The sequence below is a fragment of the Mustela putorius genome, unplaced genomic scaffold (genome assembly GCF_011764305.1).
Source record: "Mustela putorius furo isolate JIRA1106 unplaced genomic scaffold, ASM1176430v1.1 tig00004039_pilon_pilon_pilon, whole genome shotgun sequence".
In the NCBI taxonomy this organism is placed as follows: domain Eukaryota; kingdom Metazoa; phylum Chordata; class Mammalia; order Carnivora; family Mustelidae; genus Mustela; species Mustela putorius.
The window spans coordinates 1,517,474-1,540,599 of NW_025422174.1; the positions used below are offsets into that span (position 1 = coordinate 1,517,474).

General features: G+C 58.9%; 2 protein-coding genes across 30 annotated transcripts; one reads left to right on the forward strand and one right to left on the reverse strand.

Moving 5' to 3' along the window:
* The first annotated feature begins 2,749 nt into the window (after positions 1 to 2,749).
* Positions 2,750 to 15,576, forward strand: ATXN2L (ataxin 2 like). 29 transcript variants are annotated; one of them, XM_045072456.1, is made up of 24 exons: positions 2,752 to 3,147; positions 5,027 to 5,063; positions 5,251 to 5,307; positions 5,392 to 5,463; positions 5,773 to 5,923; positions 6,691 to 6,815; positions 7,659 to 7,750; positions 8,165 to 8,365; positions 9,181 to 9,356; positions 9,518 to 9,631; positions 10,288 to 10,500; positions 10,589 to 10,660; positions 11,349 to 11,419; positions 11,575 to 11,870; positions 11,957 to 12,026; positions 12,507 to 12,653; positions 12,778 to 12,850; positions 12,944 to 13,131; positions 13,398 to 13,527; positions 13,614 to 13,735; positions 13,898 to 14,110; positions 14,253 to 14,496; positions 14,645 to 14,804; positions 14,917 to 15,576. In XM_045072456.1, exons 1-23 carry the CDS (start codon positions 2,849 to 2,851, stop codon positions 14,797 to 14,799), a joined length of 3,318 nt encoding a protein of 1,105 aa, XP_044928391.1. In that variant the 5' UTR covers positions 2,752 to 2,848; the 3' UTR covers positions 14,800 to 14,804; positions 14,917 to 15,576. The 29 variants fall into 29 exon arrangements, with proteins under 29 accessions (XP_044928418.1, XP_044928391.1, XP_044928392.1 ...); XM_045072457.1 differs by having other exon boundaries at positions 15,049 to 15,576; XM_045072458.1 differs by having other exon boundaries at positions 15,072 to 15,576.
* Positions 15,577 to 17,334: 1,758 nt separating this feature from the next.
* TUFM (Tu translation elongation factor, mitochondrial) lies at positions 17,335 to 20,585 on the reverse strand. Its single transcript, XM_045072485.1, has 10 exons — positions 20,441 to 20,585; positions 20,145 to 20,339; positions 19,691 to 19,857; positions 19,404 to 19,508; positions 19,153 to 19,317; positions 18,877 to 19,009; positions 18,688 to 18,792; positions 18,420 to 18,571; positions 18,204 to 18,323; positions 17,335 to 17,700 (listed from the first exon to the last, which is right to left on the reverse strand). The coding sequence occupies exons 1-10, from the start codon at positions 20,481 to 20,483 to the stop codon at positions 17,527 to 17,529; spliced, it is 1,359 nt and encodes a 452-aa protein (XP_044928420.1). The 5' UTR covers positions 20,484 to 20,585; the 3' UTR covers positions 17,335 to 17,526.
* Between the last annotated feature and the right edge of the window lie 2,541 nt (positions 20,586 to 23,126).

A 23,126-nucleotide genomic window follows, 5' to 3' on the forward strand; every position in this document is an offset into this window, starting at 1 on the left:
TTTTGTTAAAAAGATTTTCATTTACTTATTTGTTTATTTATTTATTTGAGAGAGCGAGAGCGAGAGAGAGCGAGCTGGGGCGGTGGGGGTGGGAGGAAGAGCGGTAAAAGGAGGCGAAGCAGGTTTCCCATCAGCAGGGAGGCTGACGCAGGGCTCCGTCTCAGGTCCCTGGGATCACAACCTGAGCCAAGGGCAAGACTCCTGGGTTCACAGCCTGAGCCAAAGGCAGACGCTTGAAACAACTGAGCCACCCAGGCACCCACTGTTGTGTTTTTCTTTGCCAAAATTTGCAGATACGTTTGTTTCCTTATTTTCCCTTATTGCTTGAACAAGAGGTAGCATAGCTCAGACTATAAACTTTGCTTTCTTCACTTAATAATATATCCTGGAAATCAGTCCATATCAAATGGCGGTGATATATATAATTTCTGAATTGCGTATAAGACAACATTCCATTCATTTACCAAACGATTTGAGTGACGCGTGCCAGCCACTGAGCTCTAGAGCTCTAGAAGGACAGGAAAATGGGTAAATATAATCCCTGCCCTTTAGAACCGCAGACTTCGTACGAGCAAAACCAGCCCAGTGTTCGGGGAGCCTGGAGGAGGGAGTCAGTAACAGGATGTTCAAAAGGCCTGACCCCTGACCTTGAAGAATGAGAAGGTAAGTGAAGAAATAGCACCTGTAAGAGAAGAGTTGAAAATGAGCAAAGTGTGTCGTGGAAGTGGGAGTTTCGTGAGGCTAAAACTTAGAATTTGATGGTTGGAGCAGAATGTGAGTGGGGGAGAAAAAGCACCCAGAATGAGGTGGCAGGGCACACGGGTGGCGGGAGTCCCAGGAGAACACTGAATTGTGTGACTTAAGCATCCAGGAGACATGGTCTTTAAGACACCACTCAAATCCATTCTCTTCACAACGATTTATTTTTCATTTTTAAATTTTAGATTATTTATTTGACACAGAGAGTGATCTCAACTAGGCAGAGAAGCAGGCAGGGGATGGGGGGAGCAGGCACCCCGCCGAGCAGAAAGCCCAATTCGGGGCTCGATCCCAAGACCCTGAGACCACGACCTGACCCTAAGGCAGAGGCCCAAACCACTGAGCCACCCAGGAGCCCCTGTCACAAGGATTTGATGGACTACCCGCATTGTGCTAGGTACTGCTGGAACAGTAACAGTGAGATCCCAACCCACAGGGAGCTGACAGAAGCAAGAAGAAAGAATTAAATGAGCTCTTAGAATGAGGTGGGGGTAAATTTTCGGGCCAAGCCTAAAAGGAGCATAGAAGCCTGGAGTGAGAGAGGATTGAAGGAATACTTCCTATAAAGTAAGACCTACGTATGTCGGGGTTTGTGGTAGAGGTTTGGGAAGGGTTCCAATGCTAATGCCTGGAGCCAAGGGAGACGGAGCTATTGGAAGTTTCACTGTGATTAAGAACCCAGACTCATCACTGCTCGACTCCCTTCTTCTCACGGCAGAGTAATCTCTAAAAATGCAAATCTGACCTCTTTGCGGGCGGAGAAAGACTCCCCAGGACTTAGAGGACCATGTCCAAGTCTCTCTAAAATCAAGTCCCAGGGTCCTTACCTCTCCAGCCTCATCTATTCCAACCACTTTTATACTTCTGGCACGCTGACCTTCTCCTGATTGGTCACGTCCCCCGCCTAGAAATTCATCACCCAGCGCTGGATTCGGGGTCTCTCCCCTCCGCTCTCATGGTGCCCTGTGGTGACCTAATCTCATCTAATCGCCGGAGCCTGCCACTAGCTGGCACTTGGGGAGGGCAGGAAGAGGCTGCACTACGGTCGTGCCCATTGCATCCAGCTTCACGTCCTAATGCCCAAGTGATTTTGGATGCGTGAAGGCTGGCTTCGTTGCAGAGCTGAGTGAAGTCTCAATCAGACCTTAGGTACTGTGTCCTCAGCTTCTTTGCGAGCACAGTTGAAGGGTTCATCCTGGGGCATGGAGAAACCACTGAAGCTTACAATGATTTCGGGTTTAGCACAGATTTACCTGCAACATGCAGAGTTTCAAACCGGGAACTGTAACGCCCATCAGCCTTTCCTACGAAGCACACAAGGTCAACAGGAGCGTGTCCTGAAACCCGCCAGAAGACCCACGGCGCAGTCGCGTGTTTAGAGCCGGGATTTCTTTGCACTCAGACTCCGCCCACGGGCGCCCGCCTGGCGGAGGAACCGCACGCAGCGTGTGCCAAATCACCCGACCGCGGAGGTATCCCGGCGCTACGCCACCGGCGGGGGCGGGGCGGCCGGCTCTTCCTTCCTCGCGGCTACTTCGGCTCCTCCCCCGGCGCTTCACACGCTCATTGTGAAGCGCCAGCGGCCGCCCACCTCTGGGGCTGCTTGAGACCTAGAGACCCTAAATCTTCGGCGCGCGTGAGCGCCCGCGCTGCTCCTTCTCCCCGCCCAGGGCCGGGGCGCGAGAGTCGCCTCTTCTCCCGCTCTCCTCTCCTGCGCGGCGCCAACCGCCCCGGCGCGCGCGGCCGTCCCGCGCCGCCGCTCCCTCCGCCCTGCCCCTCCCCCGCCGGGAGCTCCCGCCCGCGCGCGCCGCCTCCTCCCCTTTCCCCGGCGACGCGCACGCGCGCCAGGCCGGCTCGCGCCCTCTCGCTTTCCTCCGGCCGCGAGACCCCCTCCCCTTCCGCCTCGCGGCGCTGCCTCGCGCCGCGGTCTTCTCCCTCCACCCCCGACCTCGCGGGGCCGCCCCCCCGCCCGCCAACGGCGGGTCCCCGGCTCCCCGGGCCCCCTCGCCGCCCGCGCTCTCCCGCGGGGGCCGCGCCCCGGCTCCGCTCTCCCTCCCGCCCCCCGACCCCCCGTCCGGACGCTGCCATCATGTTGAAGCCTCAGCCGCCACAGCAGACCTCCCAGCCCCAGCCGCCGCCCCCCACGCCCCAGGCCGTGGCCCGCCGGCCTCCCGGGGGCGCCAGCCCTCCCAACGGCGGCCTCGCGGGGCCCCTGGCCCCCACCTCGGCTCCCGCAGGGCCTCCCGCGGCCGCTTCGCCCTGCCTGGGGCCTGCCGCCGCCGCCGGGAGCGGGCCCCGCCGGGGAGCCGAGGGCATCGGGGCGCCGCAGCCCCCGCCGCAGCCGCAGCATCAGGAGAGGCCGGGGGCGGCGGCCGTCGGCAGCGCCAGGTGAGGACGGGCTGCGGGGCGGCGCGGGGCGGCCCGGCGGCCGGGACCCGGGGACGCCGCGCGAGGCGGGAACCTGGCCCGGCCCCCTCTGCGGGGCGCCGGGCGGACTGGGGAGCCCCCGGGAGGCTGGGGCCGGGTCCCCGCGGGTCCTGACCGGTCAGAGGGAAAGGGTCCCGGGGCTGCCACCGGGCCCTTTGGCCCTCGTCGGGCCCCGGGGCTCCGGCCTTGCGGGCAGGCGGGGCGCATCCCGCCAGCGCCGTCCGAACGAGGCTCGGGGGGGCGACGAGGCTCGGGGTCCCCGGCTCCATTACCGCGAAGGGGCTCGCGGGCCCCGGCCGCAGCCAATGGGGAGTCAGCGGCGGGAAGGGGGCCCCGGCCGCAGCCAATGGAGGGGGGCGCGCGGCCCACAGTTTGGCCAATGGGGAGGGAGGGACTTGGGAGCGGGTGGCTACGTCGTCCTCCGCGCTCCGGCCAGGAGGAGGGGGCGCGGGGGGCGGAAGGAGGGCCGGCCGGACGGCTGCGGGCCCGGACGGCTGCGGGCCCGGACGGCTGCGGGCCGGGGACCTCCGGCGCGCGCGCGCTCCCCGTACGTGCGCGCGGATGCTCGGCCTCGCGACCCGGGCATTCGGCAGCCGCGGGTAAGCGGCAGGGCAGGGCTTGGGAGCGCGCGTGGAGGGCTCGCCTGCCGTCGGCGGAGGAGTGCAGGGCACCCCGCTCGGTGCCGTCGGTGTGCGGCTCCGTGCAATGGAGAGCGGCGGTGCACGCAGGCGCAGTGCGTCCCGGCCGCGGGAGGGGGACTCGGAGGCCCTTGGGCTTCACTGCGCAAGCGCAGACCGGGCGAGGCCTCCCGGTGGATGGCTTTTGCGGCTGCGCCGTCCCCCAGCCCCGCCAACGGCCCCCTCGTCGCCCTCCTCCACCGACGGTTACATCAGCCAGCGGGGAGCTGGGCCGCGGGCGATCGGGGACCCCTGCTGCAGCGGGGAGCATTGGACGATTTAACAAGGTCGAGAGGGTGGGGTGTAGGGGGAGCGGCCCCTCCCGGAGTTCGGGGCGGAAGGCGGGGGAACGTGATGGTCTTTTCGGTCTGAGAGGTCGTGTGCCCGAGCTGCGCGCTTCCGAGCCGGCGATCCCTGGGCCCTCGCCTCTCGGTCGAGGGCGGATTGTTGTAACGACTACCGGAGCGTCCTCTCTCGGAAGCGCGGGGCCCTGGCCCCTCGGAGAGACTGAGAGGTGGTGTCGAATGGACCACCATTGTTGAGTGAGCTCGGTGTCCGGAGCGTTTGGTGGAAATGGGTTCGTGGGCTTCCGCAGTCTAGACCTCTCTTCTTCTGCAAGGCGAGAGTTGGAAATCGTGTCCTTAAGTGTCTGTTCACAGGGTATGTGGTTCTGGAATACCAAGATCTTTGAAATGAACTGTGTTTAAGAGGGATAGAATGGGGGCGCCTGGGTGGCTCAGTGGGTTAAGCCGCTGCCTTCGGCTCAGGTCATGATCTCAGAGTCCTGGGATCGAGTCCCGCATCGGGCTCTCTGCTCGGCGGAGAGCCTGCTTCCCTCTCTCTCTCTCTCTGGCTGCCTCTCTGTCTACTTGTGATTTCTCTCTGTCAAATTAATAAATAAAATCTTTAAAAAAAAAAAAAAAAAAAAAGAGGGATAGAATGTGTTTAACTGGGGCGCCTGGGTGGCTCAGTGGGTTCAAGCCTCTGCCTTCCTGACTCAGGTCATGGCCCCAGGGTCCTGGGATCGAGCCCCGCATCGAGCTCTCTTCTTGGTGGCAAGCCTGGCCCCTCTGCCTGCCTCTCTGCCTACTTGTGATCTCTGTCAAATGAATAAATCTTTCTTTTAAATGTGTTTAATTAGTTTCTTGTTTTCTTTCTCATAGGGGACAGAGCACAGGAAAGGGACCCCCACAGTCTCCGGTGAGTGCCACTCCCCACCCTCAAAGCACAGAGGTCCATGTAGCATACAAGACAGATCATGTGCACAAATAGTCAGTGGGGCTTAGAAGAGGAGGGACCCAGCACATGCAAAGTGGGTGAGTGGAGTGTGGGTATTCAGAAGGAGGGTGATCTGTTGACTGGCTGTTTAATTCTGTGTTGTTGGTAGGTGTTCGAGGGTGTCTACAACAATTCCAGAATGCTGCATTTTCTTACAGCTGTTGTGGTAAGTGGGTATCTAACCCCTAGTTTGTTTGAGGGACGTGATGCACCAGTTTGCTGGAGACTCTTCCTTCTCCCCACTCTTCAGGGCTCCACCTGTGATGTGAGGGTGAAGAATGGCACCACCTACGAAGGTATCTTCAAGACTCTGAGCTCCAAGGTTAGCGCACTCAAATTAGCTGGGCTTTGGAATTTCACGAAAGGGGAGGAGAATGAGATGGGCTAATCGGAGCTGTGCGCTGAGGCCTGTCTCAGAATAGCGCTAGAAGCAATAAGAAATGTGGGTTGGGATTGGAAGGCTGAATACTTTAACACTAACATACTTAGTCCTGGGCTGATACTGAGAAGACTGTGTGCCAGTGTGGTGTCGGGATGAGCTTAGAAAGGGTGAAGGAGGAACAGTCCTCTCTCTTCACCTTCACATTTCTTGATACTGACCCTTCACTGTTTGGAAATGGGACTTTTCTAGTTTGAATTAGCAGTAGACGCTGTACACCGGAAAGCATCTGAGCCAGCAGGTGGCCCTCGTCGGGAAGACATTGTGGACACCATGGTGTTTAAGCCAAGCGATGTCATGCTCGTCCACTTCCGAAATGTTGACTTCAATTATGCTACTAAAGGTATCGTATTGGGTCTTTCTGTCAGACTAGAGGGCGCAGAGCACTTACGTGAGGACTGGAGTGTTTCCTTCCCCCTTCACCATCTTTTTTTTCTGAGGAGGAGAGCTGTGTTTTTCTCTTCTTTTCTTTTTTATTTGAGAGAACAAGAGTATTAGATCATATGAGCAAGGGGAGGGGTAGAGGGAGAACCAGACTCCCTGCTGAGCAGGGAGCCCGATTTGGGGCTCAGTACCAGGACCCTGATAGCGTGACCTGAGCTGAGGGCAGACGCTTTACCGACTGAGCCACCCACACACCTAGGTTTTTCTTCTTGAGAATATGTCTTGACGTCTAAGATACAGGGGGACGAAGTCGGCCTGTGTGGTGGTCCTTCAGGTTTCCATTGCTTCACTTTCAACTCCTTTGTCCTCGTGAACTCTTTTTTTTTTTTTTTTTTTTTTAAGATTTTATTTATTTATGAGAGGGGAGAAGGTCAGGGGGAAGCAGACTCCGCATGGAGCAGGGAGCCCAAGCCTGGGACCCGATCCCAGGACCCTGAGACCATGACCCGAGCTGAAAGCAGTCGCTTAACCCACTGAGCCAGCCAGGCGCCCTGGTCCTCTTGCAGTGTTCAGATGAGGCTCTTGGGCTGTACCGCCGCACCCTGCCTCTCCCCCACCCCTGACCCACAGCTTCCTTTGCTTCCCAACTACTTACTGGGGGGGGGGGTGTTGGAAGAGGCTGTGGAATAATCCGCCGACTCCTGATCTTCGACTCTACCCCCACAGATAAGTTCACTGATTCAGCCATTGCCATGAACTCGAAGGTGAACGGGGAGCACAAAGAGAAGGTGCTCCAGCGCTGGGAAGGGGGCGACAGCAACAGCGATGACTATGACCTGGAGTCGGACATGGTACGGCCCCTTCTCTGAGAGCCGGGCATGCTGCTGCCCAAGTGCCGGCCGCTCACTGAGATGTCGCTCTTGTAACACGAGTTGCTTCTGGGGAGCGGGAAAAAGGATTTTTTACTATGGCCTGTTGATGGCTGTCCGATTCCAAATGAAAAGCTATAGAAAAGAACAAAACAAAAATACCTATTTTCCCACTATCTGCAATTGACAGCTATTAACATTTGCTTCAAGACTTTTTCCCCTTCAATTTAACAAAGCATAGACAAGATTGTGGATTGTGTAGTAGACCCATGTCCTTCCCAAATCAAGGACTTGGGAACATTTAAGTTTTCTCATGAGTTAATGCAGTATTGTGGTGTATTTAACTTGCACAAGAATTTTACCTTCCCTGATTCTTGTTTTTGATTTTTTTTTCATATTGGTATATAGATCCAGTCATTGCTTTCACCTGTTTTGTCAAGTTCTACATATATATATGGGTTTATAAGTAATAGTAAAATGTATTTATCCTTTTCCTCATTGATAGGTATCTGTTACCATTATTTTGCTATTAAAAATAGTGCCTTACTGAACTTTAAACTATGTCCCCATGTAATATATACCAAAATTTTCTAGAACATACACCTGTAAATGGACTCATCAGGTCTTAAGACTTTGGTGTTACGAGTGGCCGCCAGTCCGTGCCGCAGTCGGAAGGATTAGTTCATATTTCTGCCACCCTTGTTCGTAGTTTCCACTCTGGGTTTGGGCAGATTTGTGTGTTTTTCAACCTTGTGGGGGAGAATGCCGGGTCATTGCTGCTTTCCTTACCGCGTTGTAAAACCTTCTCCTTCCTCCCTCCCTCAGTCCAACGGCTGGGACCCCAACGAAATGTTCAAGTTCAACGAGGAGAACTATGGTGTGAAGACTACATATGACAGCAGTCTTTCTTCCTACACGTGAGTCTCTTGGTACTTCCCAGAGGGTGTAGTTTGAGGCGCGGGGCTGTGGCATGTGTTCCCGCTTTGCTGGGAGTCCGGGTCGCCCTATCCCCACTTCTGGTCGGCCTTTGTCATTGTCCCCTCAAAGTACCAGGCCGTCTCGTGGGGAGGATTAGCTGCTTTCTCGTCCATTCGCCCATTCTTTTCCTCTAGAACTTAAAACCTACTTCCATGCGAGTAGAAGTGCCCTGGTTCAGACACGGGCCTTGTTGCCAGACGCGAGCCTCCCAGATTGCCCGTTACACGCACGCGCAGTTGTTGGCGAGGCTAAACATGCGCACACCTGCGCTGCTGGTGGGACTCAGAGATGTTTCTCCTTTTTCTTCTCTTGTCCCCTGGCACGGGGGTGGTGGTCTGTGGTGGTCCTTTCAGGGTGCCCTTGGAGAAGGACAACTCAGAAGAGTTTCGTCAGCGGGAGCTGCGTGCAGCCCAGTTGGCTCGGGAGATTGAATCGAGCCCCCAGTACCGCCTGCGAATCGCCATGGAGAATGACGACGGGCGCACGGAGGAGGAGAAGCACAGCGCGGTGCAGCGGCAGGGCTCGGGCCGGGAGAGCCCCGGCTTGGCGGCACGGTGATTGCTGGGGGCGGCCTGCTCTGTCGGGGCTGTGTACAGGCCAGGGCTTGGGCCAAGAGCCTTGTACACTCCTATTTAACCTTCACGGCCATGTAAATGTAGGTTGGCACAGAGTTATTCCCAGTTTTCAGGTTGAAGAACTGAGGCTTAGAGCAGATAAATAGTTTGTCCAAGGTAACAAAGCTAAAGCCTATGGTAGAAAAAATTTTTTTTGAGTTTTGATAGTCTTCTTTTCTTCTGTGTATTCATCCATAAGTATGCCTTCATTTCTCCCTTTATAAAAACAAAATTAGGGGCCCCTGGGTGGCTCAGTGGGTTAAAGCCTCTGCCTTCAGCTCAGGTCATGATCCCAGGCTCCTGCTTGGTGGGAAGCCTGCTTCCCCCTCTCTCTCTACCTCTCTCTCTGTCTACTTGTGATCTCTGTCAAATAAATAAAATCTTTTTTAAAAAACCAAAAAGCATACCCACTATTTAGTGACATGTAAAAGCTATACCTTGAACTACCACGTGATACTCCTCCTCTCATAGGTCAGGAGTGGTAGAATCGTAAAACTTTGACCAGGTTGGTCAGGTCAGGATTGACACAAAAGGTCATAAGCCTCTAACTACAGAACATTTAGCCAGAATAGATCTTAATGTGGGGATAGTGCAGAGAGCTGGAGCGTGTGTGTGTGTGTGTGTGTGTGTCCGTGCCTGTGCGTGCCTGTGCGTGCCTGTGTGTGCATGCACATGCACTTTAGAAGGAAAGGCTTCATTTTTCCAAAATGTGTGGGTTCTGTGACTAACTGACCTTACTCGAACTCTCCCCCTAGGGAGGGAAAGTACATCCCTCTACCCCAGCGAGTTCGGGAAGGTCCCCGGGGAGGAGTTCGATGCAGTAGTTCCCGGGGTGGCCGGCCGGGCCTTAGCTCTTTGCCACCTCGTGGCCCTCACCACCTTGACAGTAGCAGCCCCGGCCCGGGTTCGGAGACACGTGGTATCAATGGAGGTGAGTTCTGAAGCGGGCCTTCGTTGGGGGTAGGGGAGAGGGTAGGAAGGAAGCAGGAAGGCTCGTGGGAAGGATGGGCGGTCTGGAAGGGTGGCGCGTTGGTGATAATGTAATAGCAGATACTCTGCCTCTTTTTTCCCATCTTAAAAAAAAAAAATTAGGCCCTTCCCGCATGTCCCCTAAGGCACAGCGGCCCCTGAGAGGTGGTGCCAAGACTCTGTCTTCACCCAGCAGTAGGCCTTCTGGAGAAGCTTCTGTTGCGCCTCCTCCTGCAGGTAAAATTCCCGCAGTGTTCTATGGAGAACTAGAAACTCGTGGGGAACTGGAAGTGTCAGTTGTTGGAGTGCTGGGATGGGAGACAGCTTTAAAATAAAAGAGAGGTTTGGGGGGTTGGTTGGATTTATGCTTTTCAGGGAAGAATTTGTTTCCCTCAGTGTAGCAGTGCCCGCGCAGCTGTCCGTGGGTTGGGTCGGCTGGCGCATGTCTTTTGTTTGTTAGTAATCAGGGCGCCTGGTGGGCTCAGTCTGTGGAGCAGGTGACTCTAGATCTTGGGGTCTCGAGTTCAAGCCCCACATTGGGCGCAGAGCTTACTTCAAAGAAAAAAAAAGAGCAGCTTTTTAGTTGTCAACGTTTTGAAACAGGAGGCATAGAAAATTCCCAGTTTCTTTGGAAATAGAGAAAGTTCTGCAAACACTGAATGTGTCTTGCAGCAGAACACTGGTTTGCTGGCCCATGTTGTGAGTGCCTCTGTAAACATTCCAGTCTTCTGTGCTGCCCGTGAACGTATCTTACCCGCCTGTGTTACCTGCCTTGCTCTTTTGGGCATGTAGGTTTGTGACCTTGCATGTAAGAAAGGGGGTAAACTTTCCTCGGTCTTTCTAGTGGGTTCCCTGTGCCGCTTCCTCACCGAACAGCAGTAAACATCGCACAGCTTTCCCTTTCCTTCCAGTGGGCCGGATGTACCCCCCGCGCTCTCCCAAGTCGGCTGCTCCTGCCCCAGTCTCCGCTTCCTGTCCTGATGCCCCCATGGGCTCAGCAGTACCGACCTCTTCGGCTTCCATCCCTGTGACATCATCGGTCGTGGATCCTGGAGTAGGCTCCATTTCCCCTGCTTCTCCAAAGATCTCATTGGCCCCCACAGATGGTAAGAGCCAGGTGGTTGAGGGCTTGTGGACAATATGAAGTGTGGTTCTGGACAGAAGACCTTCAGGCATATGTCTCTCCTTGCTCAGTAAAAGAACTTCCAGCCAAGGAACCTGGGAGGACTCTGGAGTCCCAGGAGCTGTCCCGGATAGCTGGGAAAGGTGAGAATTGGGTGGGGGGGGGGGTGTTGGGTTTTTGTTGTTTTACTTAAGATTTCATTTATTTGACAGAGCAGGTATAAATGGGGAGCAGCAGGGGAAAAGGGAGAAGCAGGTTCCCTGCCAGCTCAGCAGGGAGCCCAGTGGGCACTCGATCCCAGGACCCCGAAATCATGACCTGAGCCAAAAGCAGGTGGTTAACTGACTGAACCACCCAGGCGCCCCCTTTCTTTTGTTTTTGTTTTTCTGAGGCGTGATGTCCTTTTGATGAGGGGAGCACTTAGTAATCAGTAATAAGAATTGTGGGGGTTCAGAAACCGTGCCTGGTCAGTTGTGTAATTTTAGTTCTGTGGGACTCTTAAGAGCTTTTCTCCTCTCCCTTTGTCATTTGGGGAACTGGCATGGTAGCCACCACTTCTTTTTTTTTTTTTTCTTTTTTTTTTTTTTAAAGATTTTATTTATTTATTTGACAGAAAGAGATCACAAGCAGGCATAGAGGCAGGCAGAGAGAGAGGGGAGGAAGCAGGCTCCCTGCGGAGCAGAGAGCCCAATGCGGGGCTCGATCCCAGGACCCTGGGATCATGACCTGAGCCGAAGGCAGCGGCCTTAACCCACTGAGCCACCCAGGCGCCCCGGTAGCCACCACTTCTTAAGAAAGTGTCTTTCCTCCTTTTTTCCCTGTGTCTTCTAGTTCCTGGCCTTCAGAATGAACAGAAGCGCTTTCAGCTGGAGGAACTGAGGAGATTTGGGGCCCAGTTTAAGGTGAGCGGAGGCTGGGCGTGCGCTAGCGTGTTCGGATGAGGAGGGGCGAGGGCCCGGGACCGGGTGGGTTTGAAGAGATGAGCGAGCACGGAGGCAAGAAGGGAGGCCAGGCCCGGCCGGACCGTCGCGGACCGGGTGCTCCGCTCTCCTTCCAGCTGCAGTCCAGCGGCTGCCCTGAGCCCGGCCTGGATCCGTTTCCTCCCCGGGTCGTGAAGGAGGAGGCCCAGGGGAACGAGAAGGAGGCCGACGGTCTGTCGGCTTCGGAGCCCGCGGGGTCCCCAGGCTCCGCGAAGACCGAGTCCGTGTCAGATAAGGAGGAGAAGCCACCGCTGCCGCCGGCGGGAGGCACGGAGGGCCCCGAGCAGCCCCCGCCACCTTGCCCAAGCCAAACTGGCAGCCCCCCGGTGGGCCTCCTCAAGGGAGACGACAAGGATGAGGGCCCCGTCGCCGAGTGAGTCGGTGGGGAGCGGGGGGGGGGGGGGGGGTCCGGTGGGGAGGGAGCAGGCCACGAGGACTGACTTTCTTTTTCGCCCTCAGACAAGTGAAGAAGTCCACACTGAACCCCAACGCCAAGGAGTTCAATCCCACAAAGCCTCTGCTGTCTGTGGTGAGATGGGCCGGGCAGTGAGGGCTGGTTCCCCCGAGGGAGGCTTGCAAGTGGGGTGACCGAGCACAGGGAGGCTCTCTGGCTGTTGGCCCGCTCTGGGGAGGACAGGTGTCCCTTGGGGGTGAGGGGGGGTCATGGTGTGTCTGGTGAGTGTTACCTGTTTCTCCCTGAGGTTTAGCATTCAGCTTGGGGAACATATGGTGGGGTCGTTGTGAGCACGGGATTCATTCAGGCCCCCGATTTGGCTTGAACTCCTGTACTGAAAAAAAGCTTGCTGATCACGGTCAAGCCATTTCACTTTTCTGTCTTGGTTTCCTTACCTAAAATTTGTGAGTACCTGTCCCGGGGCTCCAGTGGAAGGCTTCACCAGGATGCCGGGTCGACCGTGTCTGGCAGGCAGCGTGCTGCTGTGTTGCTCTCCCAGGCACAGGAGAGGCGTACAGAAACCAGACGTGCGTGTCCCCACCTTGTCTCTTACAGAATAAATCCACCAGTACCCCCACTTCTCCGGGGCCCCGGACTCATTCTACTCCCTCCATCCCGGTGCTGACAGCAGGCCAGAGTGGGCTCTACAGCCCCCAGTACATTTCCTACATACCTCAGATCCATATGGGACCGGCTGTCCAGGTGAGAGCAGGGGCTGGGCCGCCCCGGGCGACGAGGCTGGGCTGAGCGGCCGAGGACCAGGTCCGGCCTGTTCGGGTTCTTTGTGAGCTTAGCTGTTCAGCTTGGTCTGTGTTCTCATCCCTAGGCCCCTCAGATGTACCCGTACCCTGTATCCAACTCTGTGCCTGGACAGCAGGGCAAATACCGGGGAGCAAAAGGTGAGCAGAGCTGGCAGAGCTGGTCAGCAGAGCTGCCTGGTCGCGTCCTGGCAGATGGAGCTGGAGCTCGGTCCTTTTCCCCTCACACGCCAGGCGCCCTGCCCCCCCAGCGCTCGGACCAACACCAGCCAGCCTCAGCCCCTCCGATGATGCAGGCCGCTGCCGCCGCCGGCCCGCCCCTGGTGGCTGCCACGCCGTACTCCTCCTACATCCCTTACACGCCGCAGCAGTTCCCCGGCCAGCCCGCCATGATGCAGCCCATGGCCCACTACCCCTCGCAGGTACCTGAGGAGGAGGCTGGTGTTGGGGGCTGGAGGACAGAGTGGAGGGTCCCCTGTGTTCATCACCCAGACTCCGGCGTCTGTGCTGGCTCTGGTAGGACCTGTAGCAAGGCACCGCTGTCCTCGGAAGCAGAGATCCCATGGCATCTGCTGGCTGGGGTGGTCGTGAGCGGGCGACCGGGGGGCTGTGACAAGGACAGCGTAGTGCTGTGCACGGGTCCTCAGGCGGCAGGCCGTCCGACCGCCTCTCTCCTTGCCCCCCCCAGCCGGTGTTTGCGCCCATGCTCCAGAGCAGCCCACGCATGCTGACGTCGGGGAGCCATCCCCAGGCCATCGTGTCGTCCTCCACCCCTCAGTACCCTTCTGCAGAGCAGCCCACCCCCCAGGCCCTCTATGGTGAGTTCTGGGTCCTCCTCCTCAGACCTTGCTCCTTAGCCCCGTCTGGTGTGCTTAGCACCGATTGTCCCTCTTTCCCGCTCTAGCCACTGTTCACCAGTCCTATCCACACCACGCCACGCAGCTCCATGCCCACCAGCCGCAGCCGGCCACCACGCCTACTGGGAGCCAGCCGCAGTCGCAGCATGCGGCCCCCAGTCCCGTCCAGGTGCCTGCCACGGGAGAGCTGAGCGGTCGGGGCAGGAACGGGTGGCTGCAAGAGGGGGATAGAGTTGGGTCGTTCCCCAGTGGGAGAGGACCGGGCTCAGTGGGTGGTAGGCCTGGTCCCTGAGGACTGGGGTGGCACTCACCCTTCCTCTCCCCCTGACAGCACCAGGCGGGGCAGGCCCCACACCTGGGCAGTGGACAGCCACAGCAGAATCTGTACCACCCAGGGGCCCTGACAGGCACGCCGCCTTCTCTGCCACCGGGACCTTCTGCGCAGTCCCCTCAGAGCAGCTTCCCCCAGCCAGCCGCTGTGTATGCCATCCATGCCCACCAGCAGCTGCCCCACGGCTTCACCAACATGGCCCACGTTACCCAGGTAAGAACCCGAGGGACCTGCTTCCTGGGGCTGTCCTGTTTTCTGACTCCTTGGTGCTCCTTCCTGAGTGCTCCTAACACCGGGATTCTCGGAGCCCACGTCTAGCTTCTGGGGTGCTCACGGTTGTCTCTGTTCGTCACAGGCCCATGTCCAAACTGGAATCACAGCAGCCCCGCCCCCTCACCCTGGGGCTCCCCACCCGCCCCAGGTGATGCTGCTGCACCCACCCCAGAGCCATGGGGGCCCCCCCCAAGGCGCGGTGCCCCAGAGTGGGGTGCCTGCACTCTCAGCTTCCACACCCTCACCCTACCCCTACATCGGACACCCCCAAGGTGAGCAGCCCGGCCAGGCGCCTGGATTTCCAGGAGGAGCCGATGACAGGATTCGTGAGTTCTCGTTAGCTGGGGGAATGTGGCATGGACGAGCCGACGGGCTGCCGGTGGGGCAGGATGCTCGGGTTCTGGGAGGGGAGTGAGGGTCGTGGAGGCAGGGCCGGCCCACAGGGCGCCCGCCGACGCGCACCTGTCTGTGAAGTGTGTAGGGCGGGCAGAAGCCACAGCCGCCGCCGCGGGGGGCTTGCTCCCGGCTCTGTCCTTTGCTTCCCTCCGTCCTCGCTCAGTTGTGATCCAGCAGCCCCCCTCCCCACTGCCTCCCCAGCTCTCAGTGACCCCGACTGTCTCCTGACTTAGCCGAGGTAAGGTCAGCGCAGCAGACAGGGCCAGGCTGGGGCGTGGGGGGCTGAGCTGGGCGCACGAGTAAGGGCTCCGGCTCACTGGGAAACAGCGCTTGATCTGTGCTTCTGACAGCCCCATGAGACACCTTGCGGAGGCCGCTCCTACCCAGACGCTCCCCCACACCCCAGACTGGACGGCACTGGATGGAGGGACAGCTGCTTGGGTTCTAACGCTCCTGCTCTCTTCTCTTTCCCCTCCAACCAGTTCAATCTCATCCCTCCCAGCAGCTCCCCTTCCAACCCCCGGGGAACTGAAGATTGTCCTGGCCGCGACCTGAGACCTCCATGAGTGGAGGGAAGAGTGACCTATGTCTCTTCCCCCAGCAGCTCGGACCAGTCCCAGCCCCCCCCCCCCAACCCCCTTTCCCCCCCCGGGGGAGCTGGGGAACTCCTGCCAAGCACCTTGAAGGGGAGGGGCCTCGGAGTGGGCAGGGCCGGGGTCCATCGGGGGTGGGGGGGTTCCTGCTCTGCCCCTGCCCCTCCCCGCCCCATCTTGCCCGCCTGTCCTGGTCTATCCCCCGCTGGAGATGGAAGATCTTTTATTTTCTATTATTTATAACCTCAGACTTGGGCCCCCTGTTTCTTTCTTCCCCATTAACTTGAGTGACCTGCGTGAGAGACAGACAGACAGATGCCCCACAAGGATGGTTGGACAAGGACTTTTACTTTTTATTACATAAAAAATATTAAAAAAAAAAAAAGTTAAAAAAAATAAAATTTTAAACTAACTTAACCTGACTCTGGTTTCCCCTGGAGAACCGAGTAAGACGGTAGCTGTCCGGTGTTGGGAGGCCTGGGTCGGCCCCGACAGCAGGGAAGCGCGGCGGTCAACCCGAGGGTGCTTGTGCCGGTCACTGCCACAGCCACTGCCACACGCCCCCAGCGTCCCGGGGACTTCGCGCTCGCCTTGCCGCCGGTCTCGCCTTCAGGTGCAGTTTCAGGTTTTTATTGCTCGTGTGAGTACTTCATGAGGGTCTTCTACCTCCCTGCACCAGGAAGCTGCTGAGTGGTTTTGGCCCCGGAAACAAAGGCCTGCACACACCGGTGTGTGCCGGTGGGCGCTGCAGACTAAGCCACTAGCAGAGGGGAGACCTCTGGGCTGAGCCTCGCTTAGGGGAGCAAGAGCTGCACCAGGGGCTAAGTGGCACAAAGTACCACGTGTGGGACGTAAAACAACACATCGCAGAAGCGTTTGGTTATTTCCAAGGAAACCGGTTGCAGTTTTTACTGCATTTCCTGAGTGAAGGTCGTTTGCCCCTTAGGGCATCCAGGGGATGGGGCTGGGTTCTCGGGTTAGGTGGGGGTGTTTCAGCTGGGACCTCAGCTGGGACCAAAGCCAGCGGAAATGGGTAGACAGCAGGGCAGGAGAAGTGACGGTCACACAGACTTGCGAAGAGAAGAGCTCCAGGGGTGAAGGTCTAAGACGTGGTAATGGGTGGGGATGCTGAGGTGGCGGGGGCAGCTTCTGCACTGGTAACCGGGAACAGGCGTGCTGGGTTGTGGAGCTCTCCTGGAGGGGGGCAGTTGGATCCGGGGGGAGATGGAGAAAGCAGGCTCGGGATGTGTGCGGTGCAGGTGGAGACCGGTCTCCTGAGACCTGGTCCTGAGGCTCAGGAGAGGGTCTTAGGAATCTCTCAAAACCTGGCCTCGCCTCAGACACTAAGAGTAAAAGCAAAACTGCCTTATTGCTGGACAGTTCTTATTTGTGAAGCTCTTCTGTCCCTGTCCTGAGCCCACTTCTCTGCCTCTGCTCTGAAGCCACAGATTGGACCGACTCAGAACAGCTCTCGGGTCGGGCCCAAGAGCCTCCCCGCTCCGGATGGCTGGTCGGGGCTGAGTGTGCTCATTTATTAGGAAGCGAGGTTGAAAGGGGTGCTTGTTCATCCCTGCTAAAAGTTCACCTTTTTTTGTTTGGGGTCAGCGTCCTGGCCAGTCAAGTTCAAGTTTTTAAAACCCCTATTCAGCATTTTACTCCCTACACATCTGACACAGTCCTTAATTTTAAATCTCAGGATGCGTTTAAAATGCACACTTCGGTTTGCAACTTCTCGCTCTCGTGTTTGGAATCACCGTGGAGCCCAGAAACGGACTTATTAAAACCAGGGTCCTCACAAAGTGTTGGCTGCTGGTTCTAGAGGGGAGACACAGTTCCGGTATCCTGGAGCCTAAGACAAGGGCAGGTGGGCATGAACGGGCTTCCAAACCACTGAGGACAGGAGGGGGGTTTGGCGTCGCAGCGGAACCATGCTTGCTCTGAGGGAGGAGTCCCCAGGTTTCCCCCCAGGACAGCCAACGGTCTGACCAGTGTCTCGTGAGGCAGCCACACCGACTTCGCTAGACCAGCTTTCCTCAAGTTGTCACAGCAGTGCTGACGCTGTAAGACCGGAGCTTTGCCAAACGCTCTTACAGAGAAACAGGGATGCGTCCGGTGCTCCATGGTTCTACCCGCATCCTCTCCAGCTTAGACAAAGGACACATGACACAACGTCCCTCACTATTCACAGAACAGTTTATTGACCTACCTCACCCAGCAGGCCCCGGGGCCCCTCCTGACCAGGGGGAAGGGTCAGTCTAGCGCGCGGCTGGGCTGCAGCCCATGCCCTGGGGAGGGGGCAGCAGCAGTAGCAGGCGACAACGCCGGCCGGTGCAGCCTTCAATTACAGAGTCTGAGTCGAGTCCAGACTCAACTCCACTTCAGGTTCTTGTCCTCCTCGGTCATCGCTGGCGTCTCGGTGACCAGGCCGGTGCCAATGGTCCGGTTGCCATCGCGCAGGGTGAAACGCTGGCCTTTTTCTAAGATCATGGGCTGCCGCAAGATAAGGCTGACCTTCAGGTCCTCCCCGGGCATGGCAAGCTCCTGGCGGGGGCAAAGAGAGGGTTCACGCACGGCCCTCAGGGCAGCCGTCCAACTGTTCGCTGCCTACCAAGGTTCCAAGTTAAGGGATGAACGTGCACTACACTGAAACGCAACAGGGAGATGCTTTCTGGAGACCCCAGCTGCCGGACAGATGCCCAGCCTACGTGAAGACAGGAAAGACCTTGTGACGGGCACTCCTACTGCTCACTCTTGAAAACTAAGTCAAGGAACCCATGGGTCATGCAGTTTTCTTAGTCACAAAACTTCCTGAGCCACCGTGTTCGATGGAACTCTCAACTGGGAGACTCCTCTTCTGGGAGAGCTTTCTGTGGGTGGACACTAACGGGTTGTTTGTTCCCTACTCCAGCCCCGGGAATACTAGGTGGAGACTCCCTCCCCCAAACCCACCCGGCCAGACCTTTCCGCCACTAGCTTCACGTACACCGGGCACCGGAGACAGACGGTCTCCTCCACCCCCTCGCGTTCCCTGTGCCCAGCATTACCTTCCCCGGCGGCAGGATGACCCGACAGGCCATGTCCCAGGTCAGGGAGAACATGACCGGCATGAAGTGGGACACAAAAGGCTTGTGGCGGCCACCCTCCTCCTTGCTGAGGATGTAAACCTGGAGAGACGACGGGGGTCGAGCTGTGGCCGCTGGGCACGCTGCCTCTGCACGCCACGCTCCGGCTCCGCGCCGCCCGTCACCTGGAGCCCTCACCTGTGCCTCCACCTTCTGGTGCGGCTGGATGGACCCGGGCTTGGCCATGACCAGGCCACGCCTCAGGTCCTCTCGCTTCAAGCCTCGGACCAGGGCTCCAAGGTTGTCGCCTGCCTCTGCCCTCTCCAGACTCTTGTGGAACATCTCAATGCCTAGGAGGAAAGAGGCGAGACCAGGGAGGAGGAGGTGGGGCAGAAGGAGGGCGCAAAGCATCTGCGAAGGGACACCCTGAAGCCGGCCCCTGGGTCCCCAAGCGTCTTCTCTGTACCTGTCACCACAGACCGAATGTTCTTGCTGTGTCCCAGGAACTCACACTCATCTCCCTTCTTCAAGATGCCACGCTCCAGGGTACCGGTCACCACCGTGCCCCGGCCTGGAAAGAAAGGACAGGAAGTACGTGCGGGACACTGGGTGGGGCTATACAGCCGGGGACGCGTGCCTGTGAACCGGGCCTCACCAGGAATGGAGAAAACGGACTCCACAGGCAGCAGGAAAGGCTTCTCCAGGTCTCGCGTGGGTACTGGGATGTAAGTGTCCACGGCATCCAGCAGCTTCTGCACAGACTTCACGCCTAGCTCAGGGTCGCGTTGCTACGGGGGGAGGTGACCGGACTCTGAAGTTGTCATTCTGCTCCTCTTACTAAGAGTCCCTCCCCAGGCTCGGAGCAGAACCCTGGATGCCCACCCAGCCCCATCCTCTGCCAGTAACAGCCCCTGCGTGACCCCGCCTTCACCTCAAGGGCACAGAGGGCAGAGCCTACGATGACCGGGGTCTCCTCCCCTTTGTAGCCAAACTCAGTGAGCAGTTCCCGGATCTCCAGCTCCACCAGCTCCACCATCTCGGAGTCCTGGACAGCGTCCGCCTTGTTCACGTACACCACGACATGCTCCACTCCGATCTGCGGATGGCAGGAGGAAGGCGCGGTGTCCTCCGTGGACCAGCTCCCCGCTCTTCCTCTCTCCACCCTCCCTGGGCTCCGAGTACCTGTCTGGCCAGTAACAGGTGCTCTCGGGTCTGGGGCATCGGGCCGTCATTGGCCGCCACCACCAGGATGCAGCCATCGAGGGGCGCGGTGCCCGTGATCATGTTCTGGGCAGGGGGACAGAAGACCGACTTTCAGGGCCTCCCCAGCGCCACACCCACCCAGCCCAGCACCGCCGCTGAGGCCCACCTTCCTCGCCCACATCCGCGACCTCAACGCATGCACCTCGAGTGTCCCAACCTGTGCACACACCCAACATTTCCCCGCCCGGTCCCAGCACTTCTCTCACCTTAACGTAGTCCGCATGGCCCGGGCAGTCCGTGTGGGCGTAGTGGCGGGCCGCGGTGCTGTACTCCACGTGGGCCGCGTTGATCGTGATCCCGCGGGCGCGCTCCTCGGGGGCGTTGTCGATCTCTTCGTATTTCTTAAACTTGGCTCCCCCTCCCTCTGCCAAAACTGCGGGGAAGGAGGGCAGCCTCGCAGGGCGTCCCGGGGCAGGCGGGCCGCACCCGGCCCCTCCCGCGCGCGACTCGGCAAGCCGGGCGGGGAGAACCCGGGCCCGAGGCCTCCCCGTCCAGCCCTGCGACTAGCCGAGGCCACGCGCCCAGGCTGGAAAGAGGCCACGGAGGCTCCCCAGCTCAGGCGTCCGGGGAAGGGGCTCCCGCACCGTCCAGCCGCCCCGGGGCCGGGCCCGCAGGCCCCGCCGGCCGCGGCCGCTTCGGCGCGCCCGACCCCGCGCTTACTCTTGGTGATGGCCGCGGTCAGAGTGGTCTTGCCGTGGTCCACGTGGCCGATGGTGCCCACGTTCACATGCGGCTTGTCGCGCACGTACGTCTTCTTGGCCTCCACGGCCAGCCCCCGGCACAGGCCGGGCAGCGCCGGGGCCCTCGGCGGCCGCAAGAGGCCGCGCAGCAGCGGGGCCGGCCGGGTCCCGAGACCTGCCGGGCAGAGGCCTGCAGTCAGGGCGCGGGCCCCAGCCGGCCGCCCGCGACGACGCCCCCGCGGCCCCGCGCCGCCACCGCCGTCCCCGCCCTCTCACCGCTCAAGAGGGGCGTCGCGCGCAGCAGGGCGGCGGCCGCCATGGTGGTCGCCCTCGCGCCCCGAGCACCCGGCCCCGGCGCCCGCGCGTGCGAGGAGGAAAGGGCACGGGCGGCTGGAGGTCATTTCCGGCGGAAGTGACGGGCCGCAGGGCACGTCGGGGGCCCTCCAGCCGGACGGGCGCCAAGCGGCCGTCTCCGGCGGCGCGGGGCAGTGACGTGGCGCGTCCCGTCGCGCCGCGGCGCCCCGCAGGCTCATGGGCGTTGTAGTTCCCAGCGCGGCGCGTGCGGGCGGCGCCTGGCGCGGGAGGCCGGCAGGGCTAAGCCCGGTTCCGAGGGAGCGGGCGGGCTGCGGGAGGCCGAGGCTGCGGCCCCGGCGCGGCCTGCGGGGGGGCGTCCGTGGGGTCCGGCCCCCCGCGCGGGTCTGGCGGCCGTGGAGCCGCCGCGGGAGGCATGGGGGGCCCCTGCGGCCGGGCTGAGAGAGACGGGCCAGCGCGACCCGTCTGTGCGCGGAGCCTGTGTCCTGGTCGGTGAAGCGGGCCCCGTCGTGGGAACCTTACGGGGGAGACTCGGACGTCCGGCTCCGGGGGGCCGTGAGCGGGGACGGAGGCCGCATCCCGGGACCCCGAATCACCCACCGCGGCTCCCAGCCCGCGGGGACGCGCGGCGACGCGGTGCAGCCCGGAGCCGCCCTCGCGGCGGACTAAGCGCCCGTCCCTCGCCCGGCGCCGCACGCAGCCACCCAGCCACCCAGTTGTGCGGACGATGCAGAGGCTCCGAGGGTCAGGGCCGGTTTCCGGCGCCCGCACGGGCCGCGGAGGCCGTCTCGTCCCTGCCGGGCCCCGGCACCGAGCTCCGGGCGGGGCACCCGGGGAGTGCGCAGGGCCCGTGTGTGGCCCGAACGAGGAGTGCGAGGCTAGCACCTGACCTGTAACTCTGACACCCATCGGCTGTCACCCAGGGGAGTGCGCAGGGCCCGTGTGTGGCCCGAATGAGGAGTCAGGCTAGCACCTGACCTGTAACTCTGACACCCATCGGCTGTCACCCAGGGGCGAGAACAGCAGCTGCTTAAGTTAACCCTGACTGATCTCTCCCCGGCTCATCAGCGCCGGAGATTCCGCGGACGGCCTTGGGTTTCAGATTAGAGTAGATTAGATTAGATTAGATTAATTAATTAATTAGATTCCCTAATTCTTCCCTGGGCGGTGAGGATTCGGGAGGGTCTGGGCCCAGACAGGGAAATCGTATTGATTTATGACTCACACGGTTTCCCAAGCTCGGAGGAGTTTGGGGAACAAAGCGAGAGCTCAGCATGGACGGGGCCTGGTGCAAATGCTTCTATTGGTTCACATTCCACGGCCCAGTGTTGCCCTGTGTGGTGGGAGCTGGGACTTTCCCATGTCACCGGTGCGAAAACAGCGTCAGGGTGCTTGAGGAACCCGGTACACCGGAACTCGGAAAAAAGCGTGCACTTGACCACCACCCGATACTGTCATCGCGCTGCCAATTTACTGCTCAAAGAAAAGCAAGAACTTGCTAAGACGTGTGTCCTCCTGGCCTTCTGGCCGGTCATCTCTGCTTAGGAAGGGCTGTGCCATAACTAAAGGTTTTCTTTGTCTTGATCCTGTTCCTCGGGTCCTCCAGTCCGGGGGATTTCTTCTGAGACACTATTGGCCACTATGAGAATGTAAGATTTTTGGCGGGTGGTACGGAGCGAATGCTTTCTATTTTAGACGTGCTGTATTTATTGGAATGTGTATTGTTTGAAACAGAAAACTGGGGTGGCAAATACTGAGATTAGACAATGAGTCAACTTAGGGGCACCTGGGTGGCTCAGTTGGTTAAGTAGCAGCCTTCTGCTCGGGTCATGATCTCGGGGTCCTGAGATGGAGCCCTGCATCAGGCTTCCTGCTCAGTGGGGAGCCTGCTTCTCCCTCTCCCTCTCCCTCTGCTGCTCCTCCTGCCTCTGCTGTCTCGCTCGTGCACTCTCAAGTAAATAAATAAAATCTTCTTAAAAATATTAATAAATAAGTCTGTTTAAGAAGCGGCATGTGGTAGATAATATTATGGGAATATCAACATATGGCAGATTTGGGGGCAGGTGGTTCACGAATGACTGAAGTTGGAGAAACCCAGCTCTCAGAAGAGTCCGAACAGAGAAGATTTTTTGTAGAGCTGTTGCTGTTGACTCTAGTATCGTCTGTAATCGAAGTCTTTTTTTTTTTTTTAAGATTTTATTTATTTGACAGAGAGATCACAAGTGTGCAGAGAAGCAGGCAGGCAGGGGGTGGAGGGGAAGCAGGCTCCCTGCTGAGCAAAAAGCCCGATGCGGGGCTTGATTCCAGGACCCTGAGATCATGACCTGAGCTGAAGGTAGAGGTTTAGCCCACTGAGCCACCCAGGCGCCCCAGTAGTTGGAAGTCTTGATTTACAGACAACAGAATTTCCATTGGCTGGTTTACGCAGAAGAAGGATTTGTTTAGGGGTTTGAGTTAGCTTACAGAAGTGTGGGATGGGCCAGAGAAACCGCTCCCAAGCCATGGAACTGATCTGATGTGGGAAGAAAAGTGGGGTTCCCGCCACCGCCACCACCACCAAACACCAAGGGCCAGGCCTTAGACTCATCCGCGATACCTACTGCTCATGGCACTGAAGCCGCTTCTGCCTCCAGAAGGTGGCCTTCCCCCC

What these genes read in the sequence shown, in the direction of transcription:
- TUFM (XM_045072485.1), bottom strand. Translation starts at nt 20,483, where the DNA reads ATGGCGGCCGCCGCCCTGCTGCGCGCGACGCCCCTCTTGAGCG. An exon ending in GCCATGCGGACTACGTTAAG is followed by an intron (nt 19,509 to 19,690) that starts GTGAGAGAAGTG and finishes CCCCCTGCCCAG; the next exon opens with AACATGATCACGGGCACCGC. An exon ending in CATTCGGTCTGTGGTGACAG is followed by an intron (nt 18,572 to 18,687) that starts GTACAGAGAAGA and finishes CTTTCCTCCTAG; the next exon opens with GCATTGAGATGTTCCACAAG.
- ATXN2L (XM_045072455.1), top strand. Translation starts at nt 2,849, where the DNA reads ATGTTGAAGCCTCAGCCGCCACAGCAGACCTCCCAGCCCCAGCCGCCG. An exon ending in ATATGGGACCGGCTGTCCAG is followed by an intron (nt 12,654 to 12,777) that starts GTGAGAGCAGGG and finishes TCTCATCCCTAG; the next exon opens with GCCCCTCAGATGTACCCGTA. An exon ending in CACCCCCCAGGCCCTCTATG is followed by an intron (nt 13,528 to 13,613) that starts GTGAGTTCTGGG and finishes TTCCCGCTCTAG; the next exon opens with CCACTGTTCACCAGTCCTAT.